We start from the raw sequence: 18,217 nt of genomic DNA, 5'->3' as shown, positions 1-18,217 counted from the left end.
GTGGCTTTGCTACTCCGGCATCATCAGGCCAGGACCCAGTGCTCCTCCGTGCTCTGTCATTCTAGTGATAGGCGCCCAGAACATGCCAGCGACTGAGAGTTATCTGCAGACAATCCTGGAAATCTGAATTGGAGATTATCAATTGGTTTGGTTTTGAGGTGTTCTCGTTTTTATCATGGTCACGGAACCAACCATTTTAAATGGGATGCTGGGTTGAATCACCTGTTTGGTCCATGAGGGACCGAAATCCTGCTTGGGCGGTGTTCACTTCGGTCAGCGTCCGGCACAGCATGTGCACTAAGCAGAACTGGAACTGTCGTTTCAGCTCTGGGCACAGGACAGCATGAACGGACCCTCCAGTGTTCAGGTCTTCTGACCCAGGGTCCCTCCAGGACCTTCTTTGGCCCCCTGCCCAATACCTTCCACCTCCATCCTTTGAATTGACCTACGGCTCCCAGGATCTGTCCCCCAGGTATTTCAGAGTTTCTGAGCCACTCCTGGTCCCCCAAAGCCAATACCTCAGTGTCAGCTCTCAGTCTGGACACAGTTGGTAAACCAGTCAACTTCCATGACACCCGAGCTGTGGAAACTGCAAAAGAAATGTCTTTATTCTGTAACCTCAATATTTACAAAGAACAAAACGAACATCTGGGATGGGCTCACATAGTGGGTGGTGGCCGAACAGGATTGCAACTGGTAACTGGTAACTGGTAACTGGGGTGGCAGTGGGTTGGCTGAGTCCCACTGCCTGCCGTGTGCACATGGCTGGGGATGCTATTAGACTCTGGCCTGCAGGGCGACAGGCCAGCCGTGCCCAGCCCTGCAGCTCCCAGGGCCGCAAGGGTCAAGCAGCTGAGTGCTTGAGGGTGCCATCTATTTGCTGGTGCTGCCCTCTCACATCCAGAGGGAAGGGGTAGGAGATGCCCAGGAAGCCACACCGCGGCCCAGCCCCCTCCTCATATCAGGATCGCTCCCCAGGGCCCCAGTCCTGCAGGGTGGAGCAGGGAGTAGCCTGTCCCTGCCCAGCTAGAGGTAGCCGAAGACATTGAAGATGGGTGGGGGCATGGCTGGCTTGGTGGGGATGGGTTTCAGGACCACGGGTCTAGACACCTTCTGCCCCGGGCCATCCACGTCCTTGCAGAAGTGGACTAGCTCCCCGGGAGAAGCTGGGCTTTTCCTCCACAGGCCCAGGCTGGGCACTGGGCTCTGAGGGAGGGCCCCGGGAGGGCCAGGGAAGATGGGCTGTCCATGGTACTGGAAGGGGCAGCAGCTCCAGGCATCCATACGGCCCACCAGGGACATGCCCGGCATCCTGAGTGGGTCCTTGTCCGCCAGTGCCCTTGGGGACATGGGCACGGAGGCAGACCCGAGCCCCAGGGGCTCCAGACCATGGCAATTTTTCTTATTCTCATATGGAGCATCCTCCCTAGGGCCCAGAGCTCCCTCGAGCCCCACAGCATAGCTGTGGGTGGGCCTCGGCTCTTCCCAGAAGGAGGCGGGCAGCTGTCTTTTCCTCATGGGCACCTGGCCAGGCTTGGCGGCTTCTGGACTCTGCCCTTGGAGGGCCAGCTCCTTCGGGAGACATTCCTGCCTGAAGGGGTTCCCCAGAGCCTTCTCCTTGTAGCCCCCTCCCCCGTCGGGGCTGCCATCAGGGCCCAGGTGGAGGGACAGCCTTCCCGGAGGGTCCTCGGACCCCCTTTTCAGGTGGGGCTCAGCCCCCCTGCCGGGAAGGCCCCTGGGGATCCGGGAGTACTTCTGGGAGAAGCGCTTGAGCTGCTTCTGCAGGTACTTGCGGTGGTCCACGGAGCGGCGGCACGGCGCCGACTTGTCCAGAGCTGCCTTGATGTCGCTGGATGCCAAGTTCACAAAGTTCAGCAACATCTTCACGTCACTGTCGGCTGCCATCACCGGGGGGCCACGGCTCCGGGCTTTCCATGAAGAGGGTGGGCTCTGCTGGGGGCCTGGAGCTCCAAGGAGGGCGCAGAGCTGACCTGGGGGACATAAAAGGCCACTGGATGCAAAAGGGGTGCCCACCCCGCCCCCTGCATACTTCAGCCCTCAATGCAGTCCTGGACAGGGGGCACCTGCGAAGCCTCGGCGCATGTCCTGTGTACCTGAGGTGGGACAATTTCTAACGGCCTCCTGGGATCTGTGCTCCCCCTCCCCCTTCTTGCAGCTGCAAGCTCAGAGGCATCAAGCGACTAGCCCGAGATGGCCCAGCTCTAAATGGCATGGCATGGCCAGACTCCTCGACTGCCTCACCTCCACACTGCCCGGCCAGCGTGCACCACTTGCCAGCAAAGTTTTTGTTTTTGTTTTTTTCTGAGCTGACACAACTGCTTCCCTTGAAAGGCCAAGCCCCCTTCCTCCTGGGGGGGGGCTGCCCCCTCCCTGCAGCCCGCCCCCTCGAGGCCCACGCTCCACCCCCAGCTCTCAGGCAGGACCAGGCAGGACCCCTGTCTAGCACTTAATCGAGACCTGCCCTGCAGACTGATCTCAGGCTGTGGGCAGCCGGGCTTCCTCAGGAGCAGCAGCTGCCGCGATTTCATGCCTCCGGGGGGGCCCCCACCCGCAGCCCCGTGCCCCTCCCCCAGACACCCCCCCCTGCCCGCACCCCCCCCCCTGCCCGCCAGGCCAGGCCACTGGGGCCTCCACACTGACCGAAGGTGCGGCCGGGCCAGCGTGGCCCGACAGGTTCCCCCCGCAGACCTGGGCAGGCCCGGCGCGCCGCGCTGGGCTCCGTGGCCGGGAGCAGTTGTGCAGCCCTTGAGTGGACTGAATGGAGGACAAGTCCGGAGCTGGGGGGCCCTCAGGCCAATCAGGAGCGCCTCTCCAAATACAAAGCATCCCAATCCGCCGGCGGTGCCCCGTTCCCACATTCTTTGCCGTCACAAATTGTCGCCATGGGGACCATCACAAAAAAGACAGCTCCAAATGCAATCATTTCCCGGTAAATTTCTGGCCTTCAGGCCAGGCTCTCCTGGGCCTCCAACACCCCTCCTCCCCTCGACCTCCCTTCCCTGTTCCTCGAGGGGGTGGTGTGGGCGTGCGCGTGTGCACGCATGTGTGTGTGTGTTTAAAATGTTCAGGGCTGGGCACAGGGGAGAAGGGCTTGCACAACCCCCTCCACCTCCCCCCTCCCCCCCAGAGTCCAGGCCGACAGCTGCCATGCTCCAGTGCAGACAGACAATTGGACAGGGTAAGGCAGGGCGGGCTGTTTTCCCTGTTGTCCTTGAGTGTTGAGTGGCTCTCTGTCTGTCTCTGTCTTTGTCTCTCTCTGAACCACGCTTGCTCTAGGATTCCCCCAGGGCTGGGGTGCTGGAAGGCCCCCCCGAGGCCGGGCCTGATGGGGCACTGACTGACATGGAGAAAGGAAAGCCCTGCTAACAGGATGCTGGAATATCCCTGGGAAGGGAGCCGGAGCGCTCAGGAATCTTGTCTTTATGTTTGCTTCCTCAATTGAGCTGCACAAAGCCTGAATTGCCCATTCAGTGCCGGGGGACAAAAGGTTGGCGTTGCACGGTCCCTTAGCATTTGTAGTCAAACAGTCAGGGACTTAAATCGAGTCGTCATGATGGAGAAAGAGGTGGACAAAGCCCATAGAATTGCCATCAGCAAACATTTTCCTGTGTCATATTAGCCAGTCTCCATGGCTCCCCCTGGCCTGGGGACAATGGCACAAGTTTGCACACTTGGCTACTGTCACCGTGCCAACGCCGACAGGGCTGCAAGCAGGGCACCGCTTAGAGCGAGTCCAGGCCACACTGTCCTAGCCCACCAACGGGCTGGAGGGAAGGTGAGGCCCGCGACGAGGATGGTGAGGAAGGCTGCTCAGGATATGTCCGTGGGCAAGGCCTCTGTGCCAGCCTGCTCAGCGGGCCCTCACATGCCTCTTCCTTTCCTCCTTGCCTTTCCCCTTCTCCTGCTGTCTGCCTCCTGGACCGTTGGTCAGCCAAAGGGCTGGTGGTCTTTATACAAGCTCTCTTTTGGTGCTTGTGCACATGCATTGAGGCTTGAACTTGGGGCCTCATGCTCTCATTTGGCTTTGTTGCTCAAGGCTGGCATCTACTATTTGAGCCACACCCCCACGTCTGTCTCATGGACTTTTCTCCTTGGGCTGGCTTCTATAATCCTTAGCTCTTAGCATAGGGTTACAGGTCTGAGCCACCAGTGTGCCACTCAGCCTTCACTTTCTGACCACAGCCTAGATGCTCAGCCTCCTCTGGGCACTGGTGGGGTGGCAAGGAGCCAAGCCCTTCTCCTAGCCAATAGTGATCTGCTCACAGGCACCTGTCCCCAAGTACTTCCTATCTGGCCTTCCTGTGGAGAAGCTGCAGTCACAGCTTCCCTGGGGCAGGCGGGGACTGGAGCATCCTGGGATGCTGTCTGTAGACAGGTGGCTTTGTCCGCAGGGGCAGAGCCCAGGGGTTATGTGTTTTCCTTGGCCCATTCTAGCCCAATCCGCCTGCTGAGACAGGCACATCGACTCTGCTGGGGGACTGAGGCCCTGAGGCTCCAGCCAGCCCCGCTCCCAGCTCACTGCTGCTTGCCCGGTGGCAGTGTGCGTCTGGCCTCCGCAGCCTTCGAGCTGCTGTCTGGAAAACTTTGCTTCCTAAACCCCCAGTCTGTTATGGCAGTGGTCCTCACTCTCTGGCACACCTTCTCTCTTCCCAGATGTCAAGACATTTTCCAGTCACTCTACCCAGATCTCAGCCCTTCTCAGCACAACCTGGTGAAGCCTTCTGGTCAGGCTGGCTCCTGGTTGACCACCAGCTGGGCTCTGTGTTGGACTGTGTCAGTGTCTTTCCAAGCCAAGGATGTCGGAGTGTAGACAGGAAAAAAAATACTTTCTATAGAAATTCCACCAAGAGACAAGAGAGAACAAAGCAAGGAAGAATGGGAAGGAAAAGCAAAGTAGAGTTGCTGGGCTTCTACTGTTCACCTGAGCCACATGAGGCTTCTCCAGCAGCAGATGTTGGCAGCCAGGACAGCACTAGTGGGTGGCTACTGGCTGCCACTGGCAGAGAAGCCAAGGGAAGTTGAGTTTGTTCCCCAAGGCCTCCATGCTAGCAGCTGGCAGATTTTGAACTTGTGGCACCACCATAGCACATTTGCTTTCCTGAGCACCAGCTGTGTGCCAGAGGCTGTGCACTTACCTGGGGGACCCGATTTTCTTCTCAGGTCGTGGCTCAGGTCTTGTGATGACTCAGAAATCGGAAAGGCAGTGATTTGGAGGGTCTGTGCTGAGCAGGCCCTGCTTGAGGAGCTTGGCCAGGCCTCTGGGCCACCTCTCTTGTCAGGAGACTCCCCAGTTTCCCACAGAGCCACCGGCACGTGGGAAGAGCAGAGATCACTCTTGCTTGCTCCCTTTCCAGGCCCCTCCCTTGCCCTTCCTCCTGTTCCTAGCCTGGCCTTGCAGGAATGGGGTTATTTTCCTCTTAACACATGGCTGGCACATGCAGAGACAAGTCTCAGACTTCTGATTCTTGAACCCCACTCAGCCAACCTTGGCCGTCCCTCGGTCTTCCTCAACCTCCAGCATACTTTCCCTTTTGAGAAACCTCCTGCCAAGGCCAGAATTAATCATGATACCATCTCCCTAGGCTCACAGAGGCGACATGAAATCTACCCTCCTTAGTTAGACACAGGAGGCCCCTTATCATCTGACCCCCGAGCAGGAACTGGCCCTAGAGTAGCTTCTACTATAAACACTCACCCATCCCGTTGAACAGCCTTTCACCAGGAGCCTGACCACAGCCACCTGCTGTCTTGCTTTATCATTTGTCCCTCACGCGCACCCAGGCTGAGCCCCAGGAGGGAAGCAGGCACGGCTGCCGTCCACCTCTGTGTCCTGAGGGACTAGAATGGCCGCGGGACTGCGCTGCCCTTCCAAGACCCACGTCATCTGGTCACAGCCGCCTCAGACCCCACTTGATCGCAGTACAGAACCAGCATTCCAGTCATCTGCCATTCCCAAAATGCCACCATCACTGAAATGAATGAAGCCGAGGTACACGTCGGCCGGAAAACTTACCCACCATCCCACGGCCAGTGGATGACAGAGCGGGCACTGGATGCTGACAGTGGATCCATCAGGAGATGCTGCAAGCCCAGTGTCGAGGGCACACACCTGCCATCCCAGCCCTGAGCACCCGGCCCGACCTCACCAGCGTGGGGACACGCCGAGGCCATGGCTGAGCACAGAGCCTCCCCGGGTGTGGGACACAGACATCACATGTTTCAAGTATGTCCCTTACACAATGTCCCACTGCTAGAGGCTGGCCTGTGGCATGCTGTCAGTCACAGGAAGGACATGGGAGAGGAAACAAACCCCTCTGGCTCCCAGCCTGGACTGGGTGATACCAGGAGAAGGCACAGCCTGGCTTATCCAGCCTGGGTCCCCCTGCTGCAGCTGATGGCACTGGAAAGTTGTGGTGGAGCTGTCACCTCACTGTGACTCTGCTCAACTTTGAGGATGAGATCTCTCAGTTCTGTCCCCACCTGGCTATGTATTCTTGGGACCTCACTCACCCTTCCTGGGCCTGTTGCTTGCCAGATGACACAGTGGTTCTTGGCTTTGGTGCTGCACACACAGTGATTTGGGGAGGGGGGGGACACTTGTGTGTCATAAGTCAGTGTAACTTATGACTCCCAAGCTTGGTGAAGGATTTAATTTCTCCTAATATAAATCAGGGCAGATCCAACACCATAGCCTGAGGTTTGACTGCTCCCCCCTCTTGTTCTTCTGATACTATCCGAAGGGGTCAAGCTGGAGAAACCAAGGCCGGAGACTCAATTGGTCTCTGTGGGTCATGTGAGTCTCAGGAATTTGGTGTGCCAAGTGCAGACCCCCCCCCCCCCGGTTTCATGTTGAGAAGTGTCCTGAGCCCTTCATGAGCTAGATGTTTGTTGTGAGAGGTTTGCGAGGCTCCCTTCTTCCTGGATCACTTGCTCTTTGTCATGAATGAGGTTCCATTTTCTCCGGTGACTTTTCTGCATCCCTCGATATGATGACCACATGGTCTTTTCTTGTTTAGCCCTTTTCAAGTTTCATTATGCCAAGAAGCACAAGACATACAGTGGTACGATGACAAGTGCCCTGCATCCAATTTATGTCACCCTGCAAAGAGCTCTGACCCTCACAGTACCTCCTAAGCAAGCATAAAGCACAGATGTGAAAGTACTATGAAGTTCCCTCCCACCCCTGCTTTATCTGCATCTCCCATGCATGCAGTATGGTGCCTATGTTTCATTCAGCAGGGAAAGTGTGCAATCTCCCTGTACAGATTTCAAAGTATATCTTCTTATTTTTGAATGTTTGTGGATTGTCAGCCTATCTTTCTGCTGATTTCTAGATTGCCGATAGTATAGCCAGAGAATCTGATGTTTTGTTTGGTGGTGTTTTAGGCTGGGTGAGGCTCATCCCCTCACTTAGCTTACAAGTGTCAGCTACTAAGCACGGGTAAGACTGGAGTGTATGGAGGAAAATGTGGGGCGTGAGGCCTCTGTGAAGGTAGACATGGGCACAAAGGTACAACTGCCCCCTGGCCTGGATGGAAGCTGGCCATTTCTTCCAAGCCCTTTGACTGTGTGCAGGTCCTCAGGTCTCACTGAGCCCCCGTTTCCTACCCCTGTTTGGCAATGAGAGACATGCTGGGCGCCTATGGCTCACACTTGTTATCCTCGGCACTCAGGAGGCTGAGATCTGAGGACTGTAGTTAGAAGCCAGCCCAGGAAGGAAAACCCCTGAGACTCTGATCTCCAGGTCACTACCATAAAGCTGGAAGCGGAGCTGTGGCTCAAGGGGCAGAGTGCCATCCTTGAGATGCTAAGAGATAGCACCCTGGCCCTGAGTTCAAGCTCCAATACCAGCATGAATATATATGTATCTATGTACACATACATGTATGTATATGTATATAGACACATATGTGTACACACACACATATATACGTATGTGTTGTTTGCTAGTCGTGGGGCTTGAACTCAATGCCACTTCTGGCCTTTTCTATATATGTGGTACCAAGGAATTGAAGCCGGGTCTTTGTGCATGCTAGGCAAGCACTCATTGCTAGGCCAAACTCCTAACCCATATATGTAATTTTTAAGAGACATGTTGGGTTATCCTGAGGAATAGATAACACCTGATAGTTCTACTCCACAGTGTTCATTCAGTAACTATCTACTATGTGCAGGAGACAGGAGATGGCAATCAATAAGACAACTGCATTGGCAGCTAGGTGAATAGCTTGCAGACTCCCTGTTAAATTCCAGACAGTGCTCTAAAACCTCATCTGTATGAGCTCCTTCCTCCTGTGGGGAGCTGGCTGTACAGGTGAGGATATGGATAAGGGTGCCCGAGGAGAGGGATAGCTGGAGCCCAAGCCAATGGCACACTTGGATAATTAGTCACCTGGTCAAAAAGCTGTCTCCAATTCCTCTGCCCCGAAGGTGGACTTGAGTTACCACTCCCTGGCAAAGCTGCAGTGAGGACTGAGAGGGCTCGTGAGCTATAACACTCCACTGGGTATTCTGTTTTGAGTTACCCTGCACAGCTGGACGTGAAGGTGCCCAGGTGAAGCCATCTTGGGTCTGTCCCCCATGAAGAGGGGCCAGGGTAACAAACATGGGGCAGTTGTACCTTTGTGCCCATGTAGTGTACCATCTCAGCCTTGTTCCCATAGTCCTGTTACCAGCCAAGACCTCCCTACCCACCCACCCTCCCACCAAATGCCCATCACCTCAACGGTATCCTCAGTGCCGTCTGCTGCGTGTCCTTCCCGCTCAGGGAGCTGGTCAGGAATGAAATGTCCGTTTACTCCCAACTGCCAATGCGGATTTGATTAATGCTGTCTGGCAGGTGCCTTCTGGAAAGATTCCGAGGTCCCAGAATGGCTTGATTCTTAGAGGGCTCTGATCGACTAGTGATGTCTGTCCTGGGTGGCAGGTGGTGGGGGAGGAGGGAGGGAGACAGGACAACTTTGCACTGAGTCCCCCTAAGTCCCATTTGGGTGGCCCACTCCCAGGATCTGAGCTTCTGCAGATTTTCACTAGGGCCAGCTCGTTCTGCTCAGAGCAGCAAGCAGGGCTCCAGGTGCTTGGCTGTGTGCAGTGAATCCTGAGTTGGGTCTGTGGACACACTCCAAGCAGGACCAAGTCAAACTGCCTCTTCTTCCCTGTTTCTCCATTTCCCATGATCATCCGCCCAACTCCACCCTTCCCTTTGCTATGCTGCAAATACCAGAGACATTGCCTCCAGGGCCTTTGTCCTTGCTGCTTCTTTCTCCTGAGATTCCCTTCCCTGGCATGGATGGACAATCAGTTAACTGTAATCTATTACTTCCTATTACCTGTTGGTATAAATAGTTTTATTGTAACAACAGCTATGTACCGGTACATTGTCTGTGCTGTTTTTACACTCTGTCCACAGAGTGGAAGGTCCCAGAAGGTACACAAAGCCTAGACCTTGACAGGAAAACGTTGCTGACTTTTCCCCCAACTCACGCCTCATTTCTTATGTCTTAACCATCTTCCGGGTGAGGTTTTCCCGCAGCTATCCCAGGCTTTCCACCACGTGGCACCATGAGGGGCCTGGGAGGTCTACTTCCTGTCTATTTTCCATGGAATGCACACCAGCTAGAGTGCACCCAACTTCATCTCAGGGACTGAGACATGGCCAGGCCCGGGAAGTAAGTTCTCAGTGAGCGCTTCCTCTGAGCCTCTGCCTTGGTTTCCCTTATGATGGAGCTGAGTCCTGGCAGATTCCTTGCCAGATCCTCTCCAAGGAGGCTGGACCTGTCATAGACAGCTACAGTCTCTACATACATCCAGGCTTCGGCCATGTTCTGCACTACTTCCATTGTGTGAGGCTCCCACTGTTTTTTTTAAACCCACATGACAATGTGGGGTGTAGAAAGCGTGGCACTTTAAACATCCCCACGTCAGAGTCATAATTTTGGCGCATACATTCAGTGCTACCAGACTGCCATTCGCAAAATCATTCCCATTGCTTCTCTGGTAATTCATAAAATTCACTCAACAGAATAATTCATTAAACCATATTGGAATATTGTTTAAGTAATTCCTTTGAAAATGGTTAATGAGGATTACTGAATTGGGGCCAGGAGGAGACAGGTGAAAGTTGAAAAGTCTTTTTCCTTTTTAGTTTATTCTTTCAAACTTATCAAATGATGTACTTAGATGGAATATCCAAACTCGATCAAATGCTGTCTAACGGCCAAGCTGGCACGCAGGCTTCTGATTTCTACTCAGAGCACCGCTGGGGGTGTAGCACCACTCTCCGTTCCACTGGGGACAACTGAGCTGCTCAGCAAAGAGCCATGGACTAGAGGTCATCCAGGGAGCTGACACAGGCCCTGGGAAGACCTTCCCTTCCTGCTGCCTGCCCTGTGTCTCCACCAAGCACAAGATGGGGGTCCGCTTCCTTGCTCCAGTGAGCTCAGAGTGACTGGGCTCAGTGGATCCCCGTGCAGTGGCCTGAATTGACATGGAGACCCAGAAAGGAACAGGCAGTTGCTGAAGGTCATGTCACAAGCTGGGGAGAGAACCTGGCACAGTGTTTGTTGCCTCGCTCACCACTCTAGTACACTCAGTTCATACTGGTTATAGTAAGGCCATCTAGTCCTTCCTGGTTCTAGAACACCATCTCTTTCTCCTCTTGCTCCCCTGTCCCTCCATGCCTCTACCACAGCCCCTCCCACACAGGGATGGTAGTATGGTAGACCCAAATTAGTTGCTACTCCTTCCTAGGAGGAGTAATGGAGCCCAGGCCCTACCCCTTGAAGTGAATTTTTAAAAATTCTCTTCTAATGAATTCCTATTTAGTAGAAGAAGAAGGATCCTGTGACCCAGAGACTGGGCCAAAAGAACATGCCATTTCTTCCTTGCTCCCTTGATCCCTCCCTCGGGGGAAGCCAGCTGCCATGTTGTGAGGACACTCAAGCAGCTCTGGGGAGGGGTCTATGCAAGGAAGAACAGAGAAGACCCAGACCAATGGCCAGTGGAGAGCCGCATGAGGGAGCTGTCTCAGAAGGTGAGCTCTAGCCCCAGCCAATGTCCTGATAACCTCGTAAGAGACTCAGAGGCAGGACTGCCATCTCACTCAGCCACTTTCAGATCCTCCACCCACAGAAAGGAGACAACACGAGGCAGTAAATGCTTGGTGTTTAAAGCCACTAAACAATATGCAGTGATAGATATCTAGTGCAACATGCTTCTGTATTCATTAGCCTACGTACCTAAGACACATATCTGACCAGGAGCTCCTAAGAATAAGGCAGTAGCAGCTTAGGGCCCAGCGATGTTGGACAGATGGGTGTGTGTGTGTATGGATGCGTGGGTGAGTGGATGGATGGATAGATGAGTAGATGGGTGGACAGATTAATGGATGGGTGGGCATATGGGTAAGTGGAATGATAGGTGAATAGGTAGTAGATGGATGGTTGTGTAGGAGGGAGACTGGGGAGGGGGTGGGAGGGAGGAGAGTAAGTAGATGGGTGGATCTTTGAGAACTTCTGAGTGACTCAGAGCTAGCAAGTTTGGGGTGGGCAGGGGTAAGATTAACAAATATCTGATAGTGTGTCTTTAAGCAAGTTCTAAGTCTTCCCTTGCTTGTGTTCCCTGGTAGACAGTTGGCCAAGATAATACTGTTCTAATGGCCGAATGAATGGTAACCAAAATTTCTTCTCCAGCAAAAGCTATGAGGGTTTGTTGGTGTTTGTTTTGTTTATTTGTTCTGTCTACAAGGTTGCTCTGTGCCCAAATAGCTTGTCAGATGACCCTTAATTCCTGTCTCATCTACCTTCCGGGACCCCAGTGTCTGCTGTGACTCTCTTTGCTCCACTGGAGGCCTTCATCTACAAGCAGAGATAGAAGGGGCCTCTGAGAGCATGAGAGATATCACAGGGTAGAAGACAGAGGGACTCTGGGATCACAGACCTGGCTTCACGTCCGGGTTCTGTCTTCTCACCAGCTGGGTGGCTAGGAAGAAATGACTTGGCTTCTTGGAGCCTCAGTTTCTTCCTCTGTCAGGTAGCATCTGCTTGTCATGTCTTGGTATGGTTCATAGTCCAGGGACTGCCTGGGTCTGTTCTGTCATTTGTGAGAGCTGGTTATCTCATTCTACCTTCTGAACCACCAGATAAGGAAACTGAGGCTGAAAGCTATGAACTAGGAGCATGGTCAGGATAGAGTCCTGACTTCGGGACTTCAGGGCCTGCGTTGAACTTCAGGGCCTCTCTGTTGAACTGGCTTTCTACCCTGGGCTGGGAGGACAGTGCAGGAATCCGGAATGGCCACCAGAGGGCGCGCATTGAATGGCATCAGCGCCTCTGATGGTTTTTTTCATCCCTCCTCCACCCTGGCCAGCAGGCTCTCCCCCAAACCTTGACCTGTGTCCTCTCCAACTCTCAGTACCTCAAGCTACCTCAGAGCCATCCTCACTCCCCTTTTGTACGCCACCCCAGGATTAGGTACCCTCTTCTGGAGCACAGACCCCATTCTGGCTTTGCGCAGCAGGTGGCTCACGTTGGCCAGGCCCCTTCCTTACTCTGCCTCAGGGTTCCAGGAATGTTCCTTGGTTCCTGGCATCCACTCACGCACACCCCATCCTCCTTTTCTACGTACACCTGTGCTGCACCTGCTGGGTGGGAGGGGCTGGAGAAGGAAGAGGTAGAAGGAAGGGACCCAGAATCCATCAGGCACATCAATGGACACAAGCAATAGAGATGACGCAATTATGACGGGTAATGTGTGTTGGCTGGAAGCTGGGCATAGGAGCCTCGGGGAATATTCTACAAACCATTATTTCTGAATTGGGACCTAAAGGCCCTAGTGTGTAAATGGGAAGGACCATACCCAACCTGTCCCTGTGGGTTCATAGGCATGCCAGTACTGGGGCTCGAACTCAGGGCTTGAGCACTGCCCCCTAGCTTAAACTTTCCTGCCCTGGAAGACTGGCTTCAAATGGCATTCTCAGATCTCAGCCTCCTGAGTAGCTAGGATCATACATGTGAGCTACTGGCAGGCACTGGGCTTGCTTTCAGTGCTTGCTCCAAACACCCATGTTACAATAGGTTGACTTGCAAATCATCCCTCCAACCACCGTTTCCCTTACAGGCCCCGCCCCACCGATGCCATGCCCACACAAGCTCTGCCCACACCAGGCCTTGCCCTAGTCTCTCTGGTCCGTGTTCAGGACCTACCAGACAGTAGGTCTGCAGATGAGCAGATAAGGACCTGCAGAGCAGCAGAAGCTGTGACACGTGTCCTCATATCTTGGGCTGAAGGCAGGCAAGGCCAATCAGAAGAGGTGGAGTCTGATTTTCTCAGGAGGGATGACACTGACAGTTTAAACAATGACTCAAGTTCTGCTTGAATTACTAATGTGAGTTCTAACCAGGTCACTTACAGAGCAGTGGAGGATGGGGGTCTATACTTACACAGCCTATTCCAGACCATAGCAGCCATTACCTAGACTCCCAAACCACAAGAATATGCTAAATCTACCCATCCAAATTACTTCCATGCCTCTGAATTAATACCAGAAATCTTACCAAGAGTCAGCCAGTGGCCAGCAGAGGGCACTGTGACCTTTTCTTACTATAAAATCGGTTGGTGAACGGTTTTTGGAATACACAGGTAAGGGGCTCTGAGCTGGGTGGGCAATGGTGGAAGCCAGGAGAAGGGCATGGCATGCAGAGGAGGGCAAAGACATATTCCAGGACACCGGCTGGCCTCCACAGGGTCTCCCACTGAGTGGCTGAGAACCTCGGCCCACAGAAGAGACCAGTTCAAAGATGGCAATCCTGTCCTATTGCCTACAAATACCGGAAAGCAAGATTGAGCAACAGGAATGAAGTCTGTGGCTGCAGGAAATAAATGACTGGGTATTCCCAGAGAGGGTTCCAGGGCTGAGCTCCCAGCTCTCACCACAGCCATCCCTGACTTCACTCCAGGCCCTGGAGACAAGATACATGGCCCCAGCCCTGCCTTGGGTCTGCAGTGGGCTTTACGGATCTCCAGTGAATACAGAGGAACTTGGCCATCAGAAACACAGCAACACAGAGGACCCGGATGCTTGCAGGAAGGGAGAGGAAGCCCCGCTAATAAAATGGTCCTAGCAACCACTGGCCAGGATCATGGCCCTGGGGAGAAAAGGACGTAGAAGTAGAAATGGTCTGATGAGTACAGAGTCAACATTCTGGGCTAACAAGTTTAGCTAGAGTAGTTGAGACATGGAATGTTCTTTTTAGGCCTTTCCTACCTTTTTCTAATTTCCCCAAATAAAGAGCAAGTCCAGGCCAGAACTCCTAGCAGAAGCATTTGGGAGAAGGAAGAGGCCTGAGAGGCCTGGGCAACCTGAGCCTTCCAGGAGCTGGTGCTCCAGGGTGCTGTGTGGGTTTGACAGGGAGAGGGAAGGGCTTTCTGGGTCCCAGCACAGGGAATGTGGCCAAGGGGAAGCCATCTTTCTTCCCTAGCTACAGCCCTGTGAAGCTTTTCCTGCCCAAAGTTTTAAAAAGAAGACCCTGTCTGTGCCCTATGTTTATCTCATTCTAGGGAGTGAAAGAACCCAAATGGCACTTGCTGCAGGGGGGGTAGGGAGAAGGGTAGGGGAGAACAGAAATAAAAAGAGCCCTGCCAGCCCAAAGTGTCCAGGTCTCAGTGAGTGCTAGTCTCCTGTGGCTGCTGGGCTGTGGTTAATACAGAGATAATGAAATTAGGCTGCCTGATTAAGTCAGAGCCTGGACCCTCCCACCTCCGCCCCAAGTTACAGCCTCATTGTCTCTGAAATCCACCTGTTTCTCCCCCCCTCCCCCTGCAATATCCCAAAACGCAGACAGGGAAAGGAATGGTCTTAGCTATACAGAAGAACTGTAACTTGCTTCCAGTAAACCAGGCCTGATCTCTAAACCTGAGGCAGAAGGTGTGGGACCACTCCGAGGATCTGTCCTGTCCTCTCAATGAGCAGTGCACAGGGATATGGAGGTGCCCCCCCCCCCGTTATGGCCTCCTGGGTACTGGAATGCAATCCCCAGAACTACTACTAGGTGGCATAGACACTGCCGGCCCCGGCTTCCTGTCTAAACAGGCAGTATTGGGTCTCTAGCCTCCATCGCTTAAGACTTAATCAGAGCAACAGTGGAAATTCAAGACTTGAAATTCCAGCAATGCAGAGAAAGAAAGCACAGATGCTCCGTGAGTCTTTTCAGGTCCAAGGCACCCTGACTGCAGCCTGGAGCAGGTGAGCTCCCCCTCTGAGCCTCCCTTCACCTACGTGTGATCACCACCTGCTTCACAGAGCTGAGAGATCCTGGATCTGAGGCCCCTGGGGTGGCTAGGCCCGCAGTGCAGTTCCAAAGCTGTGGAGCTCCTGGCCAGGTGCGTCTGGGAGGTCAGGTGTAGATGCTCTAGGGGACAAGCCCAACGAGGACACGGATCTTGCTTCTAGTACAGCAAGGCACCCACAGGGGAGGAGGCGCCCAGCAGGGCCCACAGTCTGCTGGGAGACAGCCGTGCAGTCAGCCCCACCTGTGTGTGGACAGTGGTGACAGAAGTGCAGGTGCCATGTGCTGGGTGCTGGGAGAGAGCTGCTTGGCTGTGATTCACGTTGTAAGGGAAAGCGGACTTGGGGACACTCCTATACAAACAACACTTTAACTCCCATGACAGGTTTTCTAGCATGTTCCAAGGTAGATCTAGAACCACTGTATGGAGAGCTGGCTCTAGGCCAAGGGTATGTGACCTCAGTTAGCATGAGGACAGCAGAAAAAGGCTGTGCTTTGGGTGCTGGAATGTCACTGGGGTTTACGGAAGAACTCTGGACAAGGGGGCATCTGGTGGGTCAGTCGAGATGAGAAGTTGGCAGGTGAAGACCACCTGCAAGGCCAGGCCTGCACGCCATGGTGTTCAGCTACACGGAGAGGCTGAGACTTGACATAGACCCACAAACTTTTGGGCTTCAAGAGGGCAGGAGCTCAGGACAAGGAGGCCAGATCACACCAATTGCGATGGCCCCGGGAGCCCAGGAAGGATCTGGGTTGGTGAGAGGAGTAGCTGATGCTCAGTTTACCCCTGGCAATGACAGGGAGGGTGGCTGAGAGAGGAGAGGGTGGCTGTCCCTGCGTAGGGGGATGACAGGTGGGTTCGAGTGTGAGTGAAACCACAGCAGGGCCAGTGGAGTCTTTATAGGTTCTAATTTATAACCTAAAATGAAGTGCCCTCCAAAGGCCCTTCCGGGATAAGCATTCTAGAATCATCTAACTGAGGTGCATCCCCTTGCTGAAGGGAAACGCTAGCTCACAGGGCCGTGGAGATGTCCACTTTTGGAGATGCCTGGGGTGGTCAGGAGGGTCGATTTGTGTGGCTTTCCTCCAGGGGTGCTGCACGCAGTTGCTCGGGCTGTGTCCTGCGTGGCCCCCGAGGCTGTAGCCCTTTACGTGAGAGAGTGCCGGCTCTGTGGCTGGGTCAGTTGGCTGCTCTGCAGGAAAGCTCTCCCCCGACACACAGCACTGGAAACGCGCACTTCCAGGAGCCCAGCCTCGCCCCTCAGTGGGATGGGAGGATGGGCAGGGCTTCAGCTGGAACCCAGGGCTGCCCTGCTGTGTGGTAGGCAAGCTGGGAAGCCGCCATTTTCACTCCTAGTCCTTCTGAGCTCTCAATTCTGGGATCTTGTGTCTTTGTGGAACTTGTGGCTGTCCCAGGGGGCCATGTGGCCTCCTTTGTTCCCTCTCAGGAAGCCATGGGATCTGAGACTCCTCTGTGGGCCTCTGTGGTAGAGTTGCTGGGCTCAGTCCAAGCCACATCCTCCCTGATGCCCCAGAGGACTCATTCCCTGCATCAACCACTTCCTCTTGGCCATGGCCATGACCACGGACTCCAAGGCTGCTTCTGACCCTGCTGCCAGACTGTCCTAAGTGCCCAGGCTGGGGGGACTTTACTCCATGCACCTGACAGCCACCTGGTTCCTGCTCACCTCATCACTGGCTCCTTTAAATCCCATCAGTAAAAGCCTGGATTTGCTGCTGAGGAAGCAGACAGAACATTCTCCAGCTTGCAGGCCTTCCCTGCTGTGTATAGACAGCCTGGCGAGATTTATTTGCTGGGAGAGAACTCCACATCAAATTGTCTGTGAAGCTCATCAAACACTCACTAATTCATTCAGCAAACTCCTTGGCTAGCTTGTTAGCTTCAAGTACTGCTTAAAATGTGTTGCCATCCCTCTGTCTGGGTGCTCACCAGATTCTCACAACCACCCTGACATGGAGGTATTAGCATCCCATTTTGCAGAACAGGAAACAGAGGACAAGAAGATTAGACGACTTGTCTGAGGTCTGATGGCAAAGGTCACGCTAAACCTGAACACAGTCTTCAACTTTCCAGGGTTCTGGGTCTCCCGCCACCCTTATGTGAGGCCTGGGCCTGTACTTTCTCTTGCAGGACCTCAGTTTCCCCATCTGTACCTCCAGCAGGGCCTGCAGCTCTGCTGTGCATGGATCCTGTGAGCTCAGATGTGCTGCAGACTTGGCAAGCCAAAGAGCTCAGGACACAGATTGGTATATCCTGAGCCCTAAATCAGAACAGACTCCCGCGGCCAGGCTGATGGAGCCAGGGGCACCAGATCTAGTTTGAATTATGGAGGACTCACCCAAATGGGCTATGAACACACAACAACCAGAGATCTCGCCGTCTATCACCTTGTGTGCATGTGGATGCCTGTCATGTCAGAGCCAAGTGTCAGCTGGAGCAGATGTTTTGAGTCTCCCCATGGAGTGTCACCCTGTAAATCAGGTGTGGGCAGGAGAGGGGAGGCAAGAAGAGGGGCTATCAGAGTCTGAACCAGCCAAGTCACACACAGACTGCAGGGAGCCACTGGGGCTTGGGAATAATGCATGGCGACAGCTCCAGCTCTTAGCCACCCATCCCACCACTCTTACCCAGGGCCTCTGAGCACAGAGTACAAGCACTGCAGTCAGAGGCAGGGTGTGGTGAGCCTGGTTTAGCTCTTGCCACTCTTCTGTGCCCCATGGAAGAAATCGCTGGAAAGTGGCTTCAGTGATACCTTGGCTCTGACTCTCTAGGTTCCTCAGGGCTATTGGGAGGGTTAGGTTTCTTTCCTGGCTCTTCCCCTACCAAAAGCAGTGGCTGCCATCAGCTTGCCATCTTTTAGTTCTCTCTTCCTGGTTCAGTGAAGGTCACC

General features: G+C 54.1%; 1 protein-coding gene across 2 annotated transcripts; it reads right to left on the bottom strand.

Moving 5' to 3' along the window:
* Positions 1 to 581: 581 nt before the first annotated feature.
* Fam181a (family with sequence similarity 181 member A) lies at positions 582 to 8,825 on the bottom strand. Of its 2 annotated transcripts, none has more exons than XM_090345410.1 (2): positions 8,742 to 8,825; positions 582 to 1,991 (listed from the first exon to the last, which is right to left on the bottom strand). In XM_090345410.1, exon 2 carries the CDS (start codon positions 1,903 to 1,905, stop codon positions 1,027 to 1,029), a length of 879 nt encoding a protein of 292 aa, XP_090201536.1. In that variant the 5' UTR covers positions 1,906 to 1,991; positions 8,742 to 8,825; the 3' UTR covers positions 582 to 1,026. The 2 variants fall into 2 exon arrangements, with proteins under 2 accessions (XP_090201536.1, XP_090201537.1); XM_090345411.1 differs by lacking the exon at positions 8,742 to 8,825 and adding an exon at positions 8,414 to 8,661.
* Between the last annotated feature and the right edge of the window lie 9,392 nt (positions 8,826 to 18,217).

The sequence above is a fragment of the Megascapheus bottae genome, chromosome 14 (genome assembly GCF_031878675.1).
Source record: "Megascapheus bottae isolate mThoBot1 chromosome 14, mThoBot2.hap1, whole genome shotgun sequence".
NCBI lineage: Eukaryota > Metazoa > Chordata > Mammalia > Rodentia > Geomyidae > Megascapheus > Megascapheus bottae.
The sequence above is the reverse complement of the archived record's forward strand: the minus strand, read 5'-3'. Positions and strand labels throughout refer to the sequence as shown.

Bases quoted from the DNA above. Each gene is read 5' to 3' on its own strand.
- Fam181a (XM_090345410.1), bottom strand. From the start codon at position 1,905: ATGGCAGCCGACAGTGACGTGAAGATGTTGCTGAACTTTGTGAACTTG.